Source organism: Haplochromis burtoni, unplaced genomic scaffold (genome assembly GCF_018398535.1).
Source record: "Haplochromis burtoni strain Fernald_Lab_line unplaced genomic scaffold, NCSU_Asbu1 Contig_45, whole genome shotgun sequence".
Classification (NCBI taxonomy): domain Eukaryota; kingdom Metazoa; phylum Chordata; class Actinopteri; order Cichliformes; family Cichlidae; genus Haplochromis; species Haplochromis burtoni.
In genome coordinates, this window is record NW_024582406.1 from 1,040,319 (window position 1) to 1,060,518 (window position 20,200).

At 41.8% G+C, this 20,200-nt stretch overlaps 1 protein-coding gene across 2 annotated transcripts in view; it reads right to left on the reverse strand.

The window, feature by feature from the left end:
* Window positions 1–2,476: 2,476 nt before the first annotated feature.
* Window positions 2,477–20,200, reverse strand: part of usp43b (ubiquitin specific peptidase 43b) — an 88,596-nt gene continuing 70,872 nt past the window's right edge. For both annotated transcript variants that reach the window (XM_005926667.3, XM_042220255.1), the window contains 8 exons: window positions 18,236–18,339; window positions 13,861–13,938; window positions 13,652–13,781; window positions 10,375–10,717; window positions 7,712–7,870; window positions 7,089–7,262; window positions 5,066–6,205; window positions 2,477–4,626 (listed from right to left, as the gene is read on the reverse strand). In XM_005926667.3, coding sequence (XP_005926729.1) covers window positions 4,616–4,626; window positions 5,066–6,205; window positions 7,089–7,262; window positions 7,712–7,870; window positions 10,375–10,717; window positions 13,652–13,781; window positions 13,861–13,938; window positions 18,236–18,339 — 2,139 coding nt within the window. In that variant the 3' untranslated portion in view covers window positions 2,477–4,615. The remainder of the gene's footprint in view (window positions 4,627–5,065; window positions 6,206–7,088; window positions 7,263–7,711; window positions 7,871–10,374; window positions 10,718–13,651; window positions 13,782–13,860; window positions 13,939–18,235; window positions 18,340–20,200) is intronic.

Below are 20,200 nucleotides of genomic sequence, written 5' to 3' on the forward strand. Positions count from 1 at the left end.
CTTGTGATTTCCACTTAAAAGACTATTATAATAATCCGAGAGATGATAAATGCGTGGATCGGTGCCATCTAGACAGGATGGGCTTGGTTTTGCACTGCCGCCTCAAGTGGAAGGAGGCTGGGGTCCATCTTCACACCTAAATTGGTGATGCTGGATTTTTCATGTGGAGCCAAAGAGAAAAAGTCAAAGGCAGGGAAACAGCTGGAGCCACTGGATTTAAGAACTGTGACCTCAGTCTTTTCTTTCATTAAAATTAAGAAAATTCACCCCCTGATGTCTTTGAGACATTTAAGGAGAGGCTGAACAGAACCACTGTGTTTTAAAAGGAAATAGACTTGACAGCCATCAGCATATAAGCTGGTAGCAAATAGAAAGAGAACAGTAGAGGACCAAGAATGGAACCCCAAGGTACCCCCCAGGGGAGGGCAGTGGAAGTACAGGTAAAATCATCCATTATGACACACAAAGTCCTTTCAGAGAGGTCGGACCTAAACCACTGCAGAGCTGAACCAGTGATGCCCACCCACTGCTACAGTCTGCTTTTACAGTCTGTCGGCTTGCAAAAGCAGGTACGGTCTTTCAGCGGCTCCGGACGATCTGGTCAATCCCAAAGATCGAGCTGGCGACGAAGATTCGTCTGCTCAACTCCATCGTTATACCTACCGCGATCTGTACTTGTGAGACGTGGAAAACATCAACCAGAAGACTCAATGTGGCCCAACAGCGATGGCTAAGAGGGAACCTGGGGGTCTCTTACCGGGACCATGTCACCAATGAAGAAGTACACCGTCGGACTGCCACACATCCCCTCCAGGACATTGTGACTGAGCGACATGTGCGCTTTGCAGGTCACGTTCTATGCCAACCCCCACACCAACTGCCCAAGATTGCCATCATGTGGAACCCACCCCAACCAAGATGGAAACCAGGCTGTCCCTGTACAACATGCTGGAGGACTTTCATCGATGATTTACGCACCACAGACATTGCATGGGATGAGGGCGAAGCAGCTGCAGCTGATCGAGTACGTTGGCGGACATTTGACGCCCAATGCGCCGAATGGCGCAGGAAGACCTAACTAACTAATTAGAATAATAACCATTATGACATGACATCATCACACAGTTACTACAGATTTGTTGGCTGCACATCCATGATGTGACTCGCCACATCCCAAAGATGCCCAATTGGTTTGAGATGTGATGACTATGGAGGCAAACTCATTGTCATGTTCAAGAAACCAGTGTGAGATGAAATGAGCTGGACATGGTGTATCATCCTGCTGGAAGCATTAATACTCAGATAGGCTGTGGTGTTTAAATGATGCTGAGTCTGTTCCAAGGTGTCTGAAGTGTGTCAATCATTTTTGTTTTTGCACCAAATTCTGACCCTATCATCTGAATGTCAGAACAGAACTTAACACTCATCAGTGGAGGGAACAGTTTTCCAGTCTTCTGTTGTCCAATTTTGGTGAGCTTGTGCAAACTCTTCCTCAGTTTCCTCAGTTTCACCCAGAGAACTGCCACATACTGGATACTTTCTATTTTTCAGACCATTGTCTGTAAACCCGAGGGACTGGTTGTGTGAGAAAATCTCAGTAGATTACCAGTTTCTGAAATATCCACTTAATTTCACTTAGTTTGAACTCCAGCGGGTAGCCTTGAGCATGTCAGCAAACTTAAATGCATGTAGTTGCTGCCATGTGATTGGCTGATTTCATAGTTGTGTTAACAAGCAGTTGAACAGGTGTAACTAACAAACTGGTTTCTGGAAAATTAATCTTGGTTATTATCTATACATTGTTTTGTATGCATGAACATTTTTTTTTAAATTTAAAAATGTTATTATTCACACTTTGAGTTTAAAAAAAAAAAAAGAATAAAGAAGAAATAAAAAGAACCAAGCAAAGCCCTTTTTTTTTTAAATAAAAGAAAAAACTCAGCTGTTTTTCATTTATTTGAAGCAACGTTGAGAAAAACGCACCACAAATAATTCTGCCACACTGACATGATTTGTGAGAAAAGCTGTGTTTAATTTGCAACCCATAAAACTCTCAGTACGTTATGCAGATGTTACAGACAGTCCGATTCAAGAACTTGCGTGTGTTGTGTCACATTCAAACCTACCAAACCTATTATTCCGCCCTTTCGTGGTAATCTGAAGCATACAGTTTTAATCTGGTACTTAAATTACATAATTACACATCAGGTACAAAATGTAGACTTTTAAAAAAGTTAATAAAATAGAATCTAGCCATTGTTCCCAAATAATGTATCAGACACATCCTTCATGTATGATCACTTAATTTGGTAAATAGTGATTTTAAACAGTTACGTAAAATGACAGAACATAAAACAGCGAGGACAGATACAGTGTGTGCAACTAACAGGGACTCTGAAAAGCATCAGTGACAAATTTAAAACACTGAAAACAGTTTATTGTAAATCAAAAGCTTATCGTCGAGTTTGAATAGAGAAAAAAAAAAAGTTATTTCTGGTTTGCTCATCCTTCCGCCCCATCGGAGAAAGCTATCACGGTGCAGCTCCAGAAATGGTGATTACTCTGAATTAAACAGACACTAAATATTCAGGAAGAGCTCCTGCTTCTGGCGGCTACTTTATACAATTTTCAGGGAATGCTTTGAAGCATGATTGCCATTAACACTCTGCCTATCTTCAAGTCTTCGATGAAAGAACAACCTACGATTTTTTTAAATCAGCAAAATTTCAATCCAACTCGAGTGAAAAAGACATACAGTACACACTCACTCTCCCACACACTGGAGCAGCAGATGTGGAGATAAAAAAAAAAAAAAAACAGCCCTCTCCTTTATTGCTGTGCAAGCCGCTGAGGTGGTAAAAACATGTTTTCTGTGCTTTCTTAAAATTTCCTCATGATGTTTTATTTCCCTCCACAGAGCAAACCAACCACTGGAAAATGCACATTTGAAAAGAATGGGGTTTCACAGCTCCAACACCCCCCAAGACCAAACCTTTAGTCATGAAAGTCCCCTTACATACTCTTCACCAGCCGAAGTACAGATGAGAACAAAATTATTATCACCTGTATGAAATTTCTAATTTTCCCTATTGCTTTTGTAACAGAGCAATCTTGATAATCCCAAAGCAAGGATATACAAAGTGGTCACAGCATTTCCAGGTGTCAACAACTGGAGTGAGAAGTATCATCAAGAAATTAAAAGAGAGTCACAGAGTACAGCACGAGCCTGGCAGAGGTAGGAAGCCAAAGATCTCAAAGACTCTGGAAAGAAAATTTGCCAACAACTGCCAAGACACCATTGAATGACATGTCAAGTAGGGAATTGTAGTCTCCAAGAAGACTATCACTCGAACCATGTACAGGAGTGGATTGGGAGGTTGCAGAGCAAGAAAAACTTTTGCAGAAGAGACAGATGAAAGTATGTTACTAACAACTTGGAGAAATAATAAGCGTACTGGAAGCGTGTCCTTTGGTCAGCTGAGATGAAACTAGAGCTCTTCGGCCACAGAGACTCTGCTTACATTGTAGGCCTACAACCAAAGAACACCGACCCCACAGTGAAACACGGTGGTGGGATTATTAGGCTGTGGGGATGCTCCAGTGCATCTTGAACTGAGGATCTCATCAATGTGGAAGGAACTTTATCTTGCAACACAGGAATGACCCAAAACACACATCGCTCCTGGGGAAGAACTCGACTGAGAAGACCAAAGTGAATATTATTGACTGGCCTACAAAAAACCCTAAATTGGATCCTACCTAAAATCTGTGGGATGAACTGAAGACCAAGTTCCATGCCAGAAGGCCATCGAATCTGTAGGAGCTTGAGAGATTCACCAAAGAAGAACAGGCAGGTGGTTATCCAGCAAAAGGGATTCACATTTGACTTTTTACATCGACTGGGCTAATAATTTTGGCACTGATAAGTAAAATAACGTAAGCATCCAAAATAAAACTAGGATGTTTGGAGAAGCTTTGTTAAAAATTGCCTGCTCTGTGTATCAGTACTTTGGAAAAAGGGGAGGCTAATAACTCTGTCCTCATCTGTATCTGTTGGTTTTGCCCAATTTGTACAATGCAATTGTTCCAAATGAGCTCAGATATGGAAAAGTGTACAAAAAAGAAAGTGCAACAAAATATAATATTTAACTGATAATACAGCCGGTTAACAGTGCTGGGTTAGTATAGTTTTTGCAGCGCTTTAGAACAATCTTACACATCATCGCCCATTAACTGTAAACTGTTCTTTAGTCAATCAGTACATGCCACACTCCACAATGGACTAAAACTATGCAAATTCACCATATCAACCTCCACTTTCAAAAAAGTTGATCATAAACTCAAACATGTAGTGTACTAACAGCAGACAAGAGTGTAAAAACAACACAAAAAGTGCAGGAAACAAATCACATTACAGCAGTATTTTCCCTTAGTAATTCATCTCTGCATAGATTTCATTTAAGACACACACAGGTGAGAACTTAGAACAGTACTATGAAGGGGAGAGAGAAGATGTACTTTGATTCGGCGATGCCTCCAGCTGTGGGCTTCTCCCAGTGCGTGGGTGTGGAGGAATCAGTAGGGAGCTCGGGTGTTCAGCAGTCATTCAAGGCTCTCACAGAGGCACTTGTAATGGGATATAAAAGGAAACAATTAGTATTTGATCACCTGTCAAACAGGAAATCAGCATTAGCATTGGTAACGAAGAAAAAGCTGGCTTCAATTGAGATTTTGACATGTGTGGCTGCATTTGCTGGAATTTAATAGCTTACACCTAATCCGTCAATTGGAATTCATTCCACAGTTTCAATTAGTGCATTACAGCAGCAGGAATGTTTGGCCAATCCGCTTCCACTGTCACCACTTCTTTGTTCACCAAAGGCAGTTTCTCATTTTAAAACCAAGCAAGTACCATGCCGCTGACATTAGCTCTAATTTGTGCTTTTTGTTTTTTTAGACCAGACAAACTGAAAGGATTTTATTTACAATTCCACATAACATAATAATTAATTTCAGAGTGCAATGTGACCTTTAAAACAGGCCTCAGGGAAAGCTCCGTGCCTACCCAGTGAGGTGGTACTGTATCGCGTCCGCTGCAGAGTGGCGTAACCCGGCTTGTCCGTCAGCAGGACGCGGTGAGCTGCAGGGATCGTGACTTCTCCGTTCCTCTGCAGGGAGGCGCACCTGCGAAATGTCAAATCTAGTTTCGTCTGGATGTTGCTGGAGCTGTGAGCGCGTTTGATGTCGACAGGGTCATGACTTCCAGCCTTTCCGTTGACCAGTTGGACTTTGCAGTTATGGCCATCGCAGTTGGGCCCACCAGCGCCTTTCCTCTCTTCTAGTGCCGCAGCAGTCAGAGTCCCGTTGGAGAGGGACAGCTTGGCTAAATTGCTACTTGCCAGCCTTCCCAGATCTTCATGGTCTTTCAGGCGCTTCTCTTGCCCCTTGACTGGTGACCTTGGAATGTCTTTCTTCAAGAAACCGGGCTTAAAAAAAGAGAAGAGACTTTCTTGGCTCCGACCTTCATGTCCTCTTTGCACCCTCCTGTCCTCAGGCTGAAGGACCATCTGTAACAAGTCTTTTTGTGCCCTGGGAGTCGCCCCTATGTGGACCTTAGATCTTCTCAGTGTAGAATCTCTGCTCGGGGGTGCGCTGTGGCTGAACTGACCGCCTAGAATGGCCCCTCTCTGTAGCTGGAACTCCAGGGTCCTGCCCTGGTCTGGCCTCGCTCTCTTAGATGATCTCCTTCTCAGAGAATCATCATCTCGAGCTTTGACATCTTTGCTGCCATTATCGCCTCCATGGCCGATGTTTCTCTCTGCAAAAGTTCTGCTCTGTCCCTCTGGTATTTTGGGGGAGTAACAACTTTCAGAGCTGACTCTGTCTGTACAGCTGAGGCTGCTGCCGCTCGGTGAACTGCAGTCCTGTCCTGCTTCAAAGACTCTTCCATGGGCGTTTCTTTGTGGTGGGGTAGCCACCAGCGTGATGATGGGGTCTTTGGTACATCTTGGACGCCGACCGGACTCGAGATACTCCACCAGCTCTCCAGATTGAGTCTGGGCAGAGTGCTTGATACGGTCTCTGGAACCAAAGGACCACCTCAGTGGGAGAACTTTGTTCAGGGTGTCCTTGGGCTTAGTTGGCGATCTCATGCTTACACTCCTGCCCTGGTACCCTCTGACAAACTGATTGTTTTCTGACCCATCTATAGGAGACAAGACACGAGACAAAGGTTAAAAAAAGAAATTGACATGACCTGGATAGATTATTGTTATACCAGAATGCAAAAAATGCTTCCAAGGAGGAGGCGAGTTTAGGATGATATATTTGTAAAAATCTGCATGAATCTGCAAATTTTGCATGATTCACAAAGTCAAAATAGTCCTTATTTAAAGTTGGGGAAAAACTTATTTGTAGGTCTCCTGAGTTACACAAAAATAAACAATCTCTGACTTTCATAGTAGTTTCATTTTGATGGAGAGAGACAGAACATCAAAGAAAAATGCAGAAAAACACATCACATAAACATTATCTATTGATTTGCATGTAACTGAGTGAAATAAGTATTCAACAACCAAACCAGAGTCTGACTCTCAGAGATTGTGGTTGTGTTAGATTGGTGTGAATAAAGCACACAGAATACATTTCATCCATTCCAACCTCTCCACCACCTCTCCACTCACTGCTTAATTTATTTTTTAATGAAATTAAATAATTCACATTGATATATTTTTAAAATATCTTTTTTTTTTTTTTGGGCAAGACCAAAAAACTGTCAAAGGACGTCAGGGTCAAGATTATAGACCTGCACGAGGTTGGAATCACATCAAGATCATCAGCAAGAACAACAATAAAATACTAACTCAAAACAAGGAATTGTTTTCTCCTTTTGTTAAGATGAGAAAGGAGTTAACCAAGCTTTCCATAGCTTATCATTGAGACTGGATGCATTTGAATACAAATCCTTTGGTAACAATGTAGCAGTGTAAACTATAAAATGCACCTCATCTTTTACTCTTAAAGGGTTTTTTTTGCCTTCTTGTGTTTTATACAATATACAAACTATACACATTAGTCCAGATACCTACATGTTTCCACTGTTTTGGGAGGTTCATCTCTAAACACTGGCAACTCAGGAGACTCAGGGGCTTGTACGGCTCCCAGAGATCCCGGCACAGGTCCTCCTGACACCACACTGCCCCTCTTACTGCCCCCTGTCAGCCGGACCAGCCAGTGGTCAGAGGCGGACGAGCTGGTGGAACCTAAACAGAGGAATGAAAATAATTTGTTTTGTTTCAGTCCAGTCCAATAATAAGCATGCACATTAAGAGAAAAAGACCAACTACAGCTCCATTAGAAGAAGCAATCCTGCATCGAGATGGCAACAGATCTGTGATTGTGGAGTAGTATCTATTTTCATCCATTAGGAAAAACAGACATTAGGTAGAAACTATGAAAAAGAGCGTCTCTGTGACTCATGTAAATAGAGACTGGCAGCAGGTCTTGTTGGCTATTAGCTACAACACAAGATGAGGCAGTGAAAATGAACACTGATGGGGCTAAAAATAGAGTTTTTACCAGATAATGAGGGTGTGAGGTGCAATGACACTCTCATGTTGCCTCCATTAGTTTTATATTATATGAATGAGGTGTAGCAGATTCCAGCCAACTAATAATAACAAGGCACTCTGCAGCATCTGAAAGGACTGACCTGTGACTGAGGAGCTGGCAGACCAGGGGGGGATAGTGTTTCTCCTCTGGTAGAAGAGGATGTAGGCTCCACGTGTGCACACCTCCGCCTCTGGAACTGGCTCAGCGCTGCTGTCATCATAACTGTACCACTGGCCGTCAACAGAGTTCCTGCAATAGGCTGAAATTACAATGGAAAAAGCAGAGAGACCAAACTCTTTGATTTCTGCTAGGCTCCGGCGAAAGGATGTCACTGCAGTTGTTTCTTTATTTGACTAATTAATGAGTGAAAAAGTGGTACACAGATGGGTGTGTCTGTGGGAGTTTGCTCATAAACATACACAGGAAAATACACAATGCATGGGTAATTGGATCCTTAATTGTCTGTTCAGCTTTCTATTAATACCCATGCTGCGGCTAATGACCAAGGCAGCTGATAATATGAATGCTTTTCTATGTCTTTGCCACAGGGTGTCCTCACTGGGCTTTTAAACAGATTGGGCTCTTGTATGGATCCTTTCTGAGACTTGGGATGGCTCAAACTGGAAGTTCCGGAACAGCTCATTTCTGGCAGCTTGTCTGAGATGAGTGCAAGTCAATTACACTGTTTCTTCTCGCATTTGATGTAATTCTTTTTTACCCAAAATCCTCTCAGTTAAATCCTTTGAGTTTCTATTTTTTTATTCTATTGCTTACTTGCAGTCATTTAGTTGTAGGCAGAGGGCCTGTTTATGAATCAGACTTACATCAATCAGCATGTCAGCTGGCGTCTAATGATGGTGGTGGTCATGCTGTTTGTTTCTGCTTCTTCAAGAAGATCATTTTCGGGGCTTACAATGTCAATTTTTATTTTATGGAAGACTTGCCGAGGTTAATTAAGATCCTTGCTGTCTTTTTTTATTTTCTTTAAAGTCACGCCGATGTGCAAGTTTGCCCAGACAGAGCCATTTAGCATGCACCGAAGATCTTTTTCTGTGTGGGTGATGTTAGTGCCGTCATCTGCATTTTGCAACTCCACGAGGGCTGTGTGGGAGAAATCGGTCTTGGCCTTGAAATCATTTTATTTCATCGCCTAGCTTGAGCAGGCGACCCATATATCATAAAGCTACTGCAGATACCTGAGTTCTATCTATCCCAGGGCTTTTGCTGCTTGTCTTCCCCCGCTCTCTCTCCCAGCTTTCCTGTTCACTCTAAAAACTTCTGTCATAATAAATGTATCCTCACTTTTATGGGAGAAAATGCTGCAGCCTTCTCTGGACCTGAGGTAATTTAATACAGACTGAGGTTAAGTGGAAAAGTGCTCTATGGTTGTAAAAATCTAAATTTGAAATTCTTTTTGGAAGTCATGACACATCCTCTGAGTGAAAGAAAAGAAGGACCGTGCAGCTTCTTTTCAGCTCGTGGTTCAAAAGCCACGCACATCTCACAGGATAAAGTGTGAAGGCCCAGTTTATACTGAACGATGTAGCCTATAGAAAGGTATCATTATAACTTATGGTGCCAAAACTGCTTTTTCAGGGAAAGCCTTGCTTCTTTCATCTGCGTTACAGCATCATGACAGTTTGGGTGAGGGGTCAAATACACCAATTACTCACAGCATTAAAACCTGGAGCTGGTGCAGAGAAAGACCGGTTTCTGGAATGTTCTTTTTTACTGATTTTCAGACTGACTTGATCTGCTACTGTCACTATCATCTGAGCGCATGCCAGATTATTTTAAAACAGCCTCTGTCATCCCTCTGCTTAAAATCCCCCCCAAAACGTCCAGAGATCCCACCGACAATTACAGGCCCATTTCCAAACTTCTATTCATTTTTTGAAATCCTTAAGAAAGCTGTGTAAAAAATTCTGGTAAGAACAAACAACTGAATTTTGAATCTCACATCCCAAAACTCATCCAGTCTTGCTTCCTCAGATAAAACTCAGGTTTTACATAAATCTCTGATCTCCCCAGCCTATCTTCAACTGGTCCAGAAAGCAGCGGTTAGACTGCTAACAAGACTTCGCACAACCTAAAAAATCCCCATGATGGTGTGGTGTAAGAAGTAAGAAGGCCCTGAGTTCAAATCCACCATCTGGCTGGGGCCTTTCCCCCCAATGCGTGCACGTCACATGCACTTAGTGAAATTAGCTTAATTGGCGATTCCAAATTGCCCATAGATGTGAAAGGTTGTCTGCCCTGTGACAAATTAGTGACCTATCCAGAATCCCCACCTCTTGCCCAGTGGCAGCTGGGATAGGCTCCAGCTCCAATAGGATAAAGTGGAAAAAAATGGATGGATGGATAAAGCCCTACATGGCCAGGCTCCTGCGTATAAAGTAGAGCTACAGAGACCTTAAAACTGCAGCTCTGATCAAGGTCTCCTAACGCTCTTATTTTAAAACCAGAGGTGATCACGCTTTTAGGGTTGTAGCGTCTAAACTTTTAAACAGCTTCCCTCATCCTAAGAGGTCGACTGAATGTGTGATTTGTTTTTAAAAGAAGGTCAGCTTTTCTTAAATCATCTTGATCTGTGATCTGTGGCCTCTGCTTCTCCTAATACGTGTACAGGAGTTCATATGCAGGAATGAATTTACATCTATAAATATGGTCACTTGGTTTTAATGTGTTTTTATCTAAACTGTGAGGGACTTTGTTACTGTACAAATAAAGTACAAACTTCTAAGTACATTTCTTAGATGTTACCTGTGTAATGTCCACCGTGCATGCCTCCGTGGTGGTTGCACACAGCATACAGATCATACAGATAGTCAGGAGGAGCCAGGTCAGGTCGTCTGCTCTGCTTCCAGCCCGGCTGTAGAGGGTGCTGATGGGCGCCGTGGCTGCGATGCACCACGTGCGGCGTCATGTCCAGGCCCACCAGGGGGAAATGCACGAATGTGGTGAGCTTGTTCCTCCGCTCACCCACCTGCCTGAAGCGCTTCAGATGGAGAATGAGGATGTCTGGCAGGGTCCACAGGCTCATCTTCACCATGCCCTGCTGCAGCTGCTTACAATGGGGGCACTTCCAGGCATCATCAGGTGCCAGCTGATTGGAAAAACAGAGAGGAAGGGAAGCAGAGACAAAACTGGCGTTTAAATATTTGACAGTCTCTCAAAAATCCCTCTTCTGCGTCATATGTTTGCAAATCAGTTTTCCCCTCCTGTTTTATTGCATTCTTATAACTCACACACTGGTGCAGCGAAAACCTGGAAATTCTTTCTTCCTTTGCTCGTGGAGCACTCGGCTCGACTTTGACCAAGACGTACATTTAGAATCTGTTGCCATGGTTACTACTTGTGCACACTTTTCTCGCTTCCCTATGTTTACCATCCTGAATACTGTGAAGTGATGAGCTGTTGCATTCAGCAAGGTCATGCACTCAAACTTTACAAAGAAGCGCTGAAGATTGTTTATCGCTTTGTTAATGTCACATGCATCGCAAATAAAGCACGGCTGCACTTTTCGCTGACACACAACAACAACGACCATCTCATTGCTTAAAAAATACTCTGTGAGGCAAAAATCACCTCAAACATACGGAGAATCTCAGAAAAAAAACACATCCTCCGCTTGCCTTCTGTACCTTTGTAAATGTTTGCATTTGCTTTCTGGACTGCAGTGAAAAAAAAGATAATTATGATTTTATGCTTTTATCTTCTTTTTATCAGGTTTAGAAAGGAATCAACATCTGCAATTTGTAAAAAGGAATTTATTTATACAGTGAAATATTGGTAAGTTGGCTCAATCAGAGGAACATTTACCGGCATAGATTGAACAGCGTCTCCCTCGAGACTGCAGCTCCACCAGCTGGTAACAAAATGCAACTGTAACAAAAAATGGATTCAACTACTTTCTAATCTACGTCTACTCTTAATTATTCTAATAAAATGTAATAATAAATTACATTCATCTACATCTCCATGCAAAAAAACACAGGAAAAAAAAAGTGCCTTTTGGATGTTTTACTGGGAAAAGAGACATTTTTGTCTCTGGAGTGTTTGGCTGAACGCATCACTGAAGCACATGGACAGTCATATGATTCTGACACTCCACATGATGGGAACAACCCACTTAAAAGCTGTCTAACACTGTCATGTACTGCCCACAGAGGAGAGCATGAACAGACATTTGACATGTTGCAGTCGATAAAAATACTTCGCCTGCTTGTTTTTACCTCTTTACCACCTACTGATAGACGATAGACAAACATAACCTTTCAAAAACAAACATTCCTTTCCTGTTTCAGTCAGCGTCAGTGTGTTGTACGCTGGCATATCTACATGCAACAACAACTGTCTATTTTTGAACTACCTGATTACTTCCTGATTTAATACCAATACAAACACAAACACGTAGAGCCAGTTCCACACTGCACTAGTTCAGTAGCAAAATGTACACAGCTCAGAAAAATGAAAGGAAACCTTTGAAAACACATCAGATCTCACCTGGAAAAAACAAACTTAATGGATGTCTATACTGATATGGACTGGAATATGTGTTAGGATATAAAAATATGTCACATGGTGTGACAGAAATGAAAATGATCAAAAACACCACAAAGAGAAGAACTGACGAATAGTCCGATTTGGCAAAATTTCATTGCAGCAACTCAAAATGTTACTCAGTACATGCTTGTATGCATGCCTGACGACATTGGGGAACACTCCTAATGAGACTATAGATGGTGTTTTTGGGGATCTTGTCCCAGGTCTGCACCAAGACCTACAATACTATGACCAGAGCCAGTTATTAAGAGACATTCACATTAGTTTCCTGCTGGAGGTCATTTTGTCACTCTGGCAGTGCTCGTCCTCTTACTCCCTGTCTGTCCAGCTCTCCTAGAGTAACTGCTTGCTTCCTGTAATCTTCTTCATGCTCTTGAGACCGTGCAGGGAGAAGCAGCAAACCTTCTGGCAGTGGCAGGTATTGATGTGCCATCCTGGAGGAGTTGGGCGATGTGCGTGACCTCTGTAGGGTCCACGGTGGTTGGTATGGTTCCAGCACTTCGAGCATTAGCTCTTGTTCTATTCGAGCTCTTGTCTCTTCTTATCGTTTTGTGCTTGTGGCGATTAGAAGCACTGCTGGTGCTTCGGCGTTGGTTTTGCATCCTTGGTTTTTATTCAGCCTCGATTCCTATTCTGAGTTTGTTATTTATTTTTAGTTCCTTCAGTGTTTCCCCATCTGTTCCTCCATCTGTCACTGCAGCTTCAGCGCCTCCTCATTTCAGTTATAGTGGCTCGTTCATTTCCTGTTTTTATTCTGTTAACTCATTTCCTCTGGCATCTTGTTCCTGGATTTTACTTTCTGTCTGTTGACTATCTTGTTTTTCTTCAGCTGAGCCTTGTCCCCCACCTGTCTCCACTTTATTGGTCAGCCCTCTGAGTATAAATAGTTCTGCCTTCTTCTTCCTCTTCGTCAGATTGTTTGTTGTACTTCCTGGTTTGCTTGTGTGGGTTTTCAATGCAGCTCCTCTCCCCTGCAAGTGCCGTCTGTTTATTTTGGATTGGTTTTGTCACTTTGGATTTGTTACCTCTGCTGGCCAAGCTATCAATTTTTAATAAAACTTGATTGTTTTTTTAAATTCCTCATTCTGGTCTGAATTTGGGCCAAACTTTTAGTTGAATCTTGACACATACAAAACAACTTGCTAACTTCTATCCCATTGTTAGCTTCAAATATTAAAGTGTTTTAATTGTGTCTAAAGTCTTTGTCTTTCCCTGATGGGTATCAGTAAGAAACATAGATTAGATGGAAATGTATTCATTGATTGATCTATCAGCATTAATATTGTATTATATTAAGATATTAATATTTTCTTTTATTTTTGTGCACAAGTTACCACTTTTTAAAAAACAAAAAAAAAAAAACAGAAATCAATTACGCAGTTTAGGCCGCTGAACTAAAAGAGCATAAGCAGCAACACATCCGTGCTGTACTGTTGTTCCAAACTGTAAATATCTATAACAGCACACAGTCTACCTGTTCCTCTTTGGTGTAGAGCTGGAAGCACTCATCCAAGGTGCAGCTGTACTGCTGTACATGCTGCTGTTGCTGATTCCTCACGCTCTCCGCATCCTTCACCACCTCCTCCTTAATGTTACCGAAGAGGCTGCGGGCACAAAGAGTTAGTTAAGGTTAGCGCGAATGCTAAAGTGATACTGAAACAACTGGATGCACAATATACTGACCAGTCTTTGATTCTGTGTTCCCACTCGATAATGAGCTTCACATGTGGAGGGCCTCCTGAGCCGCACAGCTTCAAAGCTCTAAAAGACATCAGGATCAAAGGTAGTTGTGAGGCATCGGTACAACGTGACATCGATCCTGTCAGCAGGACTACTCCATCTGTTTTATTTCCATCAGGCTTTTCTAACATTTGCTGCAGTTTCAAGTTATTACACATTTATCAATTTACTGGACTGTTTAAGTACATGTGCACTGATGCTTTCAAACCACTAGGTGTCAGCATCGTTGTTGCTTTTAGATGGGACATAAGCAGTTGATGTATTGACTCCGAGAGAGATGAACAATTTATCCCCATAAAATTAAACATAGGAGTGAATGTTTATGTGAGATGTGCAATACAGATGTGCAATACAGATGAACATATCTGAAGTAGCTGATGTTGATTTCAGCTTGTGCTGTTAGACTGCTGTCATCCCATTAAGACAGAACCTTTAAATGTCTCCATTAAAAATCAACTTTGAACATTTCTGAGGTGCTGTGGAAGCTGTCGAACAAAATCAATGTTTCAAAAGAAAATTAATAGAAAGAGCAGGAATCTACCAGCAGCTGTCATTCGTTTTTATGGCAGTTGTGATATGTGTGACACTATGCACATTATTATTTTAAGAAAAGCATTCTGTTGTCTGTACACAGATACAGAAATCTTTGAGCTAAAGTCTTAGATCAGGATGCTAAAACATGCTGATGGTAAGCAAGTGCAATTCTTATAATTGACACCATCTAGCTAATTATGGCAGCATGCTAACATTTAATAGTTAAAGAGACACCCACTAAAATAAGACTCAGGGGATGACTGAAGTCAGTAGGTGGTGCAGTTTCAATCTGATAGTGGTTCAGAGGTTTCACTCAAAACCAAAGTAGTTGCCATCCAATATTTGCATCCATGCTTTAATGCTAACATGACCAAAAAGGTGCTAACAAGCAATCTCTGTGGAAGCAGTGACCTGTGTGACATTACACACAAACACAAACAGTTTACAGAGGCCAAAAGAAGTGAACAAAGTGTAGTGAAGCACTTGCACTAGAACACTCTTGCCTACTTGATATGGGCTGACTTGGGGACAGAACATATTTCTGAATCATTAGAGTTCAAACGCTATCATTACACGAGATTCTCGGATACAGTGTGCTGCTTTTGCATTTGCATTTCAAAAGATTTCAAAAGCATTTGCCCCCATCAGCACCATTCAGTGAGTGAATGAACTGTTCTTCGCAGCCACACAAATGGAAGTCCTTTAAAGACCTTGCCAAAATGGTCCTTTGAAACAGCAATTCACTTCTGCAACTGAAAGCCATCAGACATGCGCCTGTAAAGAAAGAGGAAATGTCTGCACATTTCAGTCACTGCTGTGAAAATCAAAGCCAATCTTTCCAGTAAATGTGATATACATAAAAAAGATGAAATTAAAGCCAACTTTGCCTTCAGGACAGCATCAATCAGAGAATGCTAAACTTATTTTTACCCACACATGGTGGTGTGCAGCATGTCAGCATGCTGCTTGTAGCTTTTATTTTCAAGAAACCTTCTGGTTAGATCAGAGAGGAATTCAAATCCATTCAAACTGATTAAATTAGACCTAATATGAGTTAGCTTATTGAAACAGGTTATTGAGGTGAGTTTGTTGGATTTCAAACATAATACCAGTCATTCCACAACTCAGGAGATATTTACAATGATCTAATAATTCTTTAGACCAATAAAATATGAATATATCTGTCAAGGTGTGTGCTGGAGTAGGCAGGATGAAGGACAAATGCAGGACCCATACACGGAATGAAAACTTAAAGTGTCACCTTTTATTGCGGGGAAGACTTTCCATAAAAAATAAACTCACAAAAAAACCAAACAAACAAACAAACAACAGAAAAAAACTTGATCATGAAAACTAGAAATTAAACTGGAAACTTGAAAATAAAAAACACAGACTAGGAAAACAAACTAGGAACTGAGAACTAGAATTAAGCCAGGAACACAAAGAGAGAAAACAGCAGGATGAGGATATCTGGATTCCTTATCTGGAAAACACGGGGCTTTAATACACAAGGGAGTAACGAGGGAATGGAAAAGAGGAGGGAAGCACAGCTGGGCTAATCTGACATAACGAGACACAGGGACATAGGACACGGACTACCAAAGTAAAACAGGAAGCACGAGACAGTTTATAAAGAAGCAGGATAGACACTGAGACGTGGAAACATGACAGACTCTGGAACAGACAGAACATGAAGCACAGATACAGAAGGAACTAGACGTGGAGCACAGGAAGACATAAAGACAGAAAACTAAGACTAAGCATACAACTCGCAGGGACCAGAAACTGAGCAGAAACCTAGAAACCAGGAACAGTAAATATAATACAAAACAGAAAAGCATAATTCAAAAAGTATAACTTAATCCAAAAACACAAAACACTGGGTCACCGACCCAGGACCATGTCAATATCAGCCTTATAGTTTGCTCAAACGCATTCAGTTTTATTTATATAGCTTTAATTTACAACAACAGTCACCTCAATGTGCTTTACATTGTAAGGTAAAGACCTTATAATAATAGAGGAAACCCCAACAATCAGAAGACCCCTATGAACAAGCACTTGGCGACAGCGGGAAGGAAAAACTCCCTTTTAACAGGAAGAAACCTCAGGCAGAACCAGGGTCAGGGAGGGGCGGCCATCTGGACTGATTGGTTGATGGGAGGAAGACGGGACTTCACTTATCTAGTATAAACCCTTACCAGTTGGCTAGCTACGCAAAACTAATAATTATCTCACAGTTCTGACTGTCCTTCCTGTCCTTGATGTTCAGAAGCAGTCCTCAATGCTACCACCACCTCTTCTGTACTATTAGCATTTTCTAGATGATAGGCATCCCAAACAGAGAGCCACCTCCACAGGACAAGACTCAGCAGTCCATCTGCATCTTAAGGATAAAGGTCACTCTTTCGAGGATGCCAATGTTCACATTTTGGACAGAGAGGACAGATGGTTTGAAAGAGGAGTGAAAGAAGCCATCTATGTCCACTGTGAGCGACCATCTTTGAACAGAGGCGGGGGTTTACGACACCAACTCTCTGCCATCTATAATCCAGTTTTGAGATCCCTTCCCAGATGCCTTAACGCCCACTCACATCCTGGGCCATCTGACCTCAGGAATTCGCATGATAAGGTGGGGCCAGGTTTCACAATGAACACACCCGAAACTCTGGCTGATTGGGACCCACACCCAGTTTCACACCTTGGCTCAGGCGATTAGAGGATCATCAGGGGGTCCTTTTGTCCCTCTGTGGGGGGATACTCCCACTAGGTTTATATCTGGGACTCTCCACCATTTGACCTTAGAACTGAAGAAGCTTCTCGGATGAGAGGTGAAACGTCTTCAAGCAACTTAAAGAAGTCCAGACGCTTTTCTTTGCAAGCTCCTTTGACTACGATGACCTGGATGACTGAGAACCTTCACAGACACATCCCAAACAGTTCAGTTGTATAGCTGCTCTGATGGAGTGCTGCTGGGATGGTGGTCCGTTCAGCAGGTTTTTCCGGTTCTACAGAGGACATCTGAAGTCTTGTTCTTGATCACCTCTCTTAGCTGGGTTACTACACATTTTGGTAAAACTCCTAGAAGACTCTGATCTCAGTCTCCTTGTATTTGACAGTGATTGAGGCCACTGTACTCCTGGGAAACCGCAAAGTTTCAGATGTGGATTTAGACCCTTCTGCCGATCTACGCCTTGCCTTAGTTTTATCACGGGAGCATACAGAGTTATTCTTGGATGTTCACAGCTTGATCTTTTTCCTGATGTGTGGAGTCAATTTTTGTACACTTGACAGCCAATCCCTGCAATTTTCCACTGGTGGACTCTAGTCAAGTTTAAGTAGACACCTCAAGGGCCATAAAAGATAACAGGATGCATCTGACCACAATTTGAAGTGGTACAGAATAGCCTCTGTATCCTTTTGCGAAAGGGAGAGTTGAATTTTTGAGAAGTGATAAATTTTGAAAAAAAAAAAAAAATCTAATTATATAAAAATACTTTACACACTGTCTATTCAGAGCTCAGGGAATACGTTCTGTGACCTTTCGCTTCATGCACGCTTTCAAATTTTTGTTTGGCATAAAAGTTGCTGCAGCTGTGGGGGCTCCCCAGAGCTGCAGAGGAAGATTCAAGTTTCAACAGGAACTGCAATTAACACCCCAAAATAAGAAAAAGTCATTATGAGTGAATAAGTGATAATTGGAAGAACCAACACATAACATGGGGACTTGTTATGCCCTGATATACGCTAACTTATAAGATTCAAGTACTTTTGGCATCCTGACCTGTCGACAGCAGGGTGGTAGAGAGGCTGCCCATCCTGAGGTGACAGGTAGCTGTAAAACACGGATCCCCCCACCACACGGATGTTGAACAGCACTCTGGTGTTCTGAAAGAGGAGCATAAAACACACGGTAAACACACGGACAGCATCAGGATACTTTATCATACAGCAGCACCTCCTGAATGTCTTTAACATCTCTCAGCGCCTCTCTATAGATACTGTAAGTGTTTTATACTTTCTGGATCTCAGCAGTATTATTAGATAAATGCATCTGCATATGAAAGTCAGTGTTAGTTTGCTCCTTAAGACGTTCTCACATACACCATTTAAAAACGTAATGTGCTTTTATTTCTATGCAGTGTCAGGTAAACAAGTTAAAGCTCACATTTTCACTCATGTTAGTGCCGTGTGGCTACATGGATGGTTAATTCTTCACATTCAAATACACAAACTCACTGATTAGCTGTTTAGCATAAATAGCTGTGGCCAACACAGGGTCGACCCTTTCGGCATTTGGATTTCTCCCCCTTTTTTCTAATAACCACACAGATGTTCACAATAGCTGCTAGTTTATTAGTTCTTTTACATTTCCTACCTACGCTGCTCATTGCTTTTTATATGATTTATCACATTTTGATGCATTCTCAATCATCCAGGAAAGTAAATCAAATGTTGCAGGAAAGCAATTGCAAATGTACTGTTTATAAGATTTGAAACCTGCAGTCAGCTGAGACTGAAGAAGTCACTTGGATGAGTGACGAAACGTTTCTCCCACAAAACGCTACGTCCAGATGAACAGAATCAACTTTTGGAGATTTATCACATTATTTAAAATCACTTGTTGAAGTTAAAGCATTGGGCGGTATTCTCTTCTCTTATATTTACAATCTAGCACAAAGTACACCCGGCCTCAAAGAGCTGCTATTATCGCTGCAGACTTGTTGTCTGCATGTTACCACAACAACTACCAAAGCTCTGCTGCTTGGAGTTGAGTGTTATTATTCACCCAGTCAGGGTTTTGTGTACTGATCAGGCAAAAATGAAGACTCAGTTTGCTGAGCGCAGACCAAAAATAATTATTTTATGAACCTAATATGTGAAAGACAGTCGGCAGCTATATTAAGAGGTTGCTAAAAAATTTCGAGATTAGAAAATCACGAGATTATTTGCAAAGGCAAAAAAAAAAAAGGGTTTGTGAAAACTTCATTTAGTCACATAAAAGCCTTCTATTTATCAAAAACCACTTTACTGTCACACCCTTTAACACTAAAACTATCTGGAAGGTCAAGCTTAACCACCTAGCCTCCCACCCACAGACATCACAAGTCAGAAAAAAAAGAATAGGAGGAAAAAGGGAGGTGTAGAAGTAGCAGTGTAAGAGAACAGAGACAGAGAGGGACTCAGTGCAGCTGGTAAACTATGGAAATGATCGCATGTCTAAAAACTGGGTGAGATGTCTGTTTTTGTGTCTGTTTTACCACACGGTGGGGTTAGGGGAGCAGGATTTTTGGAGGCCATCATCTGGTTGCCTAGTCACAGACAAGATACCTGAGCCTTCAGTGCTGATTTGCCTCTTTGTAATCTTCTGGAGTTTTTTGAACACCGACACATGAGTGCAGAATGTACAACAGCTTCTGTTTTCCCATCACACGATCAGTCAGTGCTTCGTCTTGGCAAATAATTACGTCAGACATCACCCACTTCACCATCCCATTAGGTACATCCTTCCCCGCGGCTCACCAAAACATAGCCAGAATTTCTTATGGAAGGAATGGTGCCTCTTTATATAAGGCGTCATTGAAGGCTAATGATCTAAATCAGTCTTTACAGGCAATTTGTTTAAAAAAAAACCTAAAAAAAACCCCTGAGTGAAACTTCCCGCCTTGATATCTTTCAGACGGTGATTAGTTGCTGGCGCTTGCGTGCTAAAAATGGTTCTTGAACAGCTGTTCCAAACTATTTAAAA